Source organism: Pinus tabuliformis, chromosome 8, assembly GCF_031772625.1.
Source record: "Pinus tabuliformis cultivar Carrire ecotype Pingquan chromosome 8, CPIR1, whole genome shotgun sequence".
In the NCBI taxonomy this organism is placed as follows: domain Eukaryota; kingdom Viridiplantae; phylum Streptophyta; class Pinopsida; order Pinales; family Pinaceae; genus Pinus; species Pinus tabuliformis.
In genome coordinates this window covers 1424978447-1424984882 of record NC_142294.1, presented here as the reverse complement: position 1 = coordinate 1424984882, position 6436 = coordinate 1424978447, and the positions used below count along the sequence as shown (strand labels likewise).

General features: G+C 31.2%; 1 protein-coding gene across 1 annotated transcript; it reads right to left on the bottom strand.

The window, feature by feature from the left end:
* Nucleotides 1-1503: 1503 nt before the first annotated feature.
* On the bottom strand, nt 1504-2013 carry LOC149240963 (pathogenesis-related protein PR-1-like). The gene has a single exon (XM_089370391.1). It carries the CDS (start codon nt 2011-2013, stop codon nt 1504-1506), a length of 510 nt encoding a protein of 169 aa, XP_089226517.1.
* Between the last annotated feature and the right edge of the window lie 4423 nt (nt 2014-6436).

Here is a 6436-nt window from a genome sequence, read left to right as displayed (position 1 = left end):
GCCCAACATGTTTTCCATCAGCCAATAAAAGTATAAGGTTTGCTTAGATTGTGTTATCTTGCCTCTAGTGGTACCAGGGTCCGAGACAAGGGTACAATCATCCATGTCTTCCTTAGTCTCACTGCCCTACTGAAGTTCTGCTTCCCATTCCTCTAAAATTTTCAAAATACCTTCATCAGCGCCCTCGCAATAAGCCTCGGTAGCCTCGTCGATAAGCCTTTCCACCGATTTTCTACCCCTGCAAGGCTCACACGTGCTTAGTTCCTTTTCATTTCTAGGCACCTCGGCCCGTCTTCCATGACCACGACTTTTCATAGGTCGAGCCATGACGGAGATACCCCAAACCCGTTGATATTTGCAAGCTGTCGACAAGCTTGAAGCTGAGGATGGCGTCGCCAAACCCGTCCAGTCCATTAGTTTCCTTGTCTGCGAACAAACTCACCAACATCATCCACCTGCCTACCCTTTCTCCTGTTAAAACCTTCTCCTCCACCACCCTTGTTGCCACCTTTCCCACTTCCCTTGCATGCAATCATGATAAGGGCCACTGCACCCATCGCCTCGAGCGTGTGGGGGGCGGTGGTACAGTACTCAGGAGTATTTATCATTAATCTCCCTTTATTGTCCCAACCACGACTCACACTTAAATGAAGTTAATTTTAATAGAAAAATTATTGTGAGTTTATTTTAAATTTAATGTTAAATTTAAAATTTTGTCAATTATAATTAATTTAGATGAGGTTAGTTTTAATATTGAATAAAAAATTACGCTGAGTTTTTTTAATTTTAAATTTAATGTTAATAGAAAAATGATAAAATAACGTGTCAATATGAAATAAAAATAATCTTAGGATGAACATAACCTCAATGTTGGATTTCGAAAAGAAAAATAAAAATTTATCCGCCTATTATAAGATACTATCACTAATGAAACCAAATAAAAGTTAAGCCTATAATTTATTTCACATACATCGATTCGTTGATACCTGGTGTGCCTTTTGTATCTATCCTCCATGACCACACTTTATTTACGTCATGCTCGGACTAAGTCATCTATTGCGCCATCCTTCGACAAACACCGCTTCGCTAGCTTTATTTTGAAGGTTGATTATAACTGACACTGCTTTGATAAAAATTGAGCAGGTTCGCTTAGGGTCATTTTATGCGGATTGTACTGACAATGCCTTTTGCACTCGAAAATTATGGCCCTCTTTCATGATGTCCTAAAAAATATGAGATTCCAGCAACTTATTCAATCAATATAAGCGTCGGAGAAGCTTATGTATATTTACATTTAAATAGTGAAATATACATATGTATTAGAAGAATAAGAATATGAAACGAATACAAATGGTCCTGAGGAAGAAATACAAATGGCCCTGAGGAAGAAATACAAATGGTAGTGAGAAAGGATGAAATTTGCATCCAGTATCAGACTATGAATATGGCGGAAGCTGGAAATCCAAGCGGGGGAATGAATGTTAAATAGTGGGCGCCAATGTTTCAGTATGGTCTCGCTCCAACATAGTTTCCAGGAGGGTAGTAATTGCATGTGATGAACGTGTCGCCGCTGTTACATTTGATGACGGCACATCCAACGTTAGTTGTCGTTCTCCAAACAATCTGAGTGTAGTGCGTGCAGTCTTGACCAGAGCTGCAGCTATTATTTGCATAGTTATACCACTTCTTTTCATCCACCCATGCACCCACTGCCTCTGTAGCGTTCCAACCTCTGCCACTCCCCCAGAATATGTTCTCTCCGAATGGACCCTCGGAATGCTGAAGGAGGCAATCACCTCTTCTTTCCCTTGCGTAAACACGAGCATACGTTGCAAGCTTCACATCCCATTTCAGTGGAGGGACTCCCACTTGTTTTCTCGCCTCGTTCTGTGGAACCAGAAATCCTTGAATGGTTTCACTAATGTTCGCACCTGCTTCCGCAACCATTTGTAAGTTGCAGATTGCAACGCTCAAGAAAGCTACTACAACCAGAAGACACGATGGCTGCCTCATTTTTATGGCAACAATAGCAAGGTACTGGACAGATGCAGCCTCAATATTGTTTCCGAAATTGCAGGGCAAAGACTTTCGCTGGCTGTCTGAAGAAAATACTTTAAGATCTGCCCACACTTAGCTTGTTTATATACTGTTTGTGAAGACAATTAACAGAAAACCAGGACAGATTTGTACTAACGAGTAAGTAATAAAAAGTAGGTGGTAGCGCCAACGTATGCCCTAATTTATAGGGGATAAGCTATCGCAGACAACAGATCCTTCCAACCGCAAAATGTAAGGCATAAAGACGGACGGTCCTATCATTTTGAATTTTGAGATTCGAGAGGAGGCGGCGGGAACCTATTCTGCTCGTTATGCACGTGGAGTAAAGTCCAAACTGTTAACGAGATGAGAACGCGTGCGTAGCTATTTGGAAGGACACAACTGGCAGTAAGACGCGCAGTGCCCTGACATGCGCCGCGTCTACCATTTGCTAAGGAATCACAAACCGCAGGTCGAGCTCGGGATCATTTAAGCAATCATTCGCAAATTACAAGTAGGTCGATCTTGGGCACCAAGCAACTGCACGAATAAATCTCTTCGAACTGATAAGGTGCTTCGCTAGGTTTTGTAAATAAACATAAGTTACTTTATTGTTCTAAAAGGTAATAAAAATTAATTTAAATATCTTATTACGACACCCTAAACTTGACTGTATACAAATATTCTCATATAAATACTCCCGAGTGAATAAACAAATATTCTCATATAAATACACCCGAGTGAAAAATATAGGTTCTTTTCCGCTTGTAAAAATTTGGTTAATGATAATTTGTTTACATTCTAATCCATTATTATTATTTTTAATATTACATTCCGGCTAAAAACAAAATTAAATGAAAACCATATTGATTTTTTAAGTAACAATAATATGTTAAAAGGGATCGTATAAATAAGTTAAAAAGAATATATATATATAGAAAAATAAGTTTGGCATGATTCTTTGCATGTTGAAATAAAAAGGAGATATTGATTTTAGATTTTTTGATTTTATAATATCTTTTTGGGTTTTTTTTAAGGGAATTGACAGTGCGGTTGGTTTCATAAATATGTGATACATGGTCAATAGCTTTATAACTTATTTTTCGATTTTTATTTATTTATTAAATTAAAATTTATAAAAATTATAAACATGTTGAAACCTAATATTCAATAATACAATATCAATTTTTATTTATTTATTAAATTAAAATTTATAAAAATTATAAACATGTTGAAACCTAATATTCAATAATACAATATCAAAAACAATTTGATTATCAAATAGGTAAGAAATACTAAAAAAATTTATATAAATTATTTAAATATTTATTAAATGTAAAATAAACGACAAGTATGTATATTCATATTTATGCAATAGAAGTATTGTGTAGTGTTTTGATTTACATAGAAATAATGTCAGTGAATCAATATTATAAAATGAATGAAATTGTTCATATAAACCTGAAATTTTAAGTTTATGGTAATATTGTAATTTGCATAAAATAATTAAAATTTAAAATTACCCTGTTTTCTAAAATATTAAATAAAACATCAAAAATAAAAATAAAAGACTTGTGATTATTATAAAAATAAATAAATAAAATTAAAAAAAATATGATTTATAATTATTGTAAAATTGTAATTTAAATAAAATATTATAATTAGTAATATTGTGGAGTTTTTCTTTTTATTTTTACATTGTATTTAATGTTGTAAGTTTATTTTTAATAATTTTATTTATGTCTATAAGTATATTATTTTTACATTGCATTTGATGTTATAAGTTTATCTTTAATAATTTTATTTATGTTTATAAGTATATTAATATTGAAAAGAAGGTGTTAGATATAAGTACATTTATATTAAAGTAAGGGTGTTTTTTTTATAAATATTAAATGTATGTTTAAGATTTAATTAAAAAAGTATTTTCATCATTATAATTTAATGAAAGTTTGTGATTAATTTTATTAAATTGCTTGTGTTTGATTAAATTACTAACTTCCAATCTTAAAATTTTGATCTTTGCCAACCTTATTACCAAAAATTGTCTTTCTTGGTTGCATTAGTATCTTAAATCAATTGGAGCTCATCCATCATTTCATTTATATAGTTAGGCTAATGAAAATAAAATATCATTATTTAGATAAATATCATATATATATATATATATATGTTAACATTTTCTCCAAAAAAATTATTGTTATTTTAATTTATACCTGAAATACATTTTAATCTATTTAAATAATTATTTAAAATAAATAAATAAATAAAATTTAAATTTTATAAATATCATAATTAAAATATAATATAAAAATTAAATATATAAAATTTAAAACTATAATTAAGAATATACTAAATATGATAAAATTTAATAATATACTAAATATCATTGAGCATTATTTTTAAAAGAAAGAAGAATAATACTCACCAAATGTGATTTGAGATTTTAACAATATTACTCTTATAATAAAAGGAAATAACCTTATATAATAATTTAATTTGAAATATAGTTTGTAATCACAAAACTTAGTGTATGAAGTAATGGTGATGTATACATGTGGGATATCTTTTTCTTAGTTATCATTATTAATTTATTTAATAACGATATTTTGTATTTCACAAATAGTTTAATTGGTTAAGTTATTTTTCTCCACTTTTTTATTTTTATTGATTTCTTTCCAATCATATATTAAAGTGATTAATATCATATGGATACCTAATAATTATGCTTTTTATATCATGCCATTTTATATAGGTGGTGTCTTTTTTTCCTTTTTTAATTAATTGTATCCAAATCAAAGATTATGTTGTTTAATATTTTATACTTTCCATTCATTTTGTTTATTTAATTTATTATTTTTTCGTAATACATTTTCTTTCAAAAGATTAATAATAAAATTTGTGTTGATTTTGTAATATAACTTTGTTATTTTTTTGTCTCACTACTTCTTCAGATCCCTAAATCTAGTATCTATTTCATAAGTTGAGGTGGCATCTCATTAAATGTGAATAGTTTCGTTTCCTCTCTAAGTTAATTTTAAATTTTGCCAACTTTTCCTTTCCTCGTTCTAATAAAACATTGGAGATATCATTTAATTATTGCTATAGTTTTTAGTTGTACTTTGGTAAAAATATTTTATATCCTTACCACTCTCTACCGCCCAAAGGAGTAGGCCTAGTCTTCCATGTATACTTCCATCCTCTTCTTCTCCCATCTTTCGTTTATGCCTACATGTTGTCTACATTCATAGTTGTTTCCTTTCCTACCCGCTATTTCCCATCCTACTTAATGTATCTATTTCCGCCTCTCTCAACCTTCGAAAACCCTCACAATTATTTTTTTAAGCATTCCTCTAGTAACCAAATCTTACCTCCTCAAGTTCAAGAATACTAAGGATTGCATCGTAGATATATGAAAAGGGAAAAAGTTAATGATTGGCTTACTACCCGATGCTTAATATTTACCCCTATTCTTACCCTAATATTTACATAGCACCACTCATCTGTCCCATAGTTTATTATCCTCCATGGAATTGTTGTTATCTATCTCCTATCAATTTCCATATATATAACAAATTGAGGGGGGCTGCAAATCCTCTAGCTATGACGCAGTCCCAAGAAAAAGTATGAGTTTTTTTGTCAAGCACGGAGCTAAAGAAAAGATGAGATATTTGGCCGTCATTATCCATACCACTTTGTTTCGCATGTTATAGTTAATGCTATATTGGTGTGGTTGGGTTCTATATTGTAGAATTATTCCAAAATAGGGATGTCACTCCCTTGGGATCCCCATTAAAAAATATACTTACCATCCAAGACCTTGATGAGATATAAGTACATTGTATTCATTTCTTCTTGGGGGAGTTATCTGGGATAGGTTGATTCAGAGACCCATGTATGATCTTGAATATTAAATCTTTTCTAATATTTATTGACCTTATGCCATCCAAATTCATGCAATTTTAGTTTTACTTGTGAAAATTGTAGAACAATCTCTAGTTTAGGTACTTGCTAGCAACTACTAAGCATATTGTTAGAATGATGGTTTTTCACCTAATCTAATTTCCCAAAAGGAATTATATTGAACCATCATTCTAGAGGCTCAAGAATTGTTCCATTTAAGTGATCTAGATTGAGCTTTACCTAGCATGATGATTTCGTTTTTTGCAGTATCATGGGAATATTTAAATTTATAGATTTTACTCCATATGCCATTATAACTTTTGTTCAAGTGCCACAATGTATTCGTAGCTAGATCTTTTCTCATTGTAAATGAATTGCTAATCCTAGACCATCCTACTAGCTTACGTAGACAATGAGAGTCTAAGATAAATAGTGCCTATTCTCACACTTTGCTCAAACCTCTTCATAATAAACCATGCTAAAGAGATAAAATAGT

What these genes read in the sequence shown, in the direction of transcription:
- LOC149240963 (XM_089370391.1), bottom strand. Translation starts at nt 2,013, where the DNA reads ATGAGGCAGCCATCGTGTCTTCTGGTTGTAGTAGCTTTCTTGAGCGTT.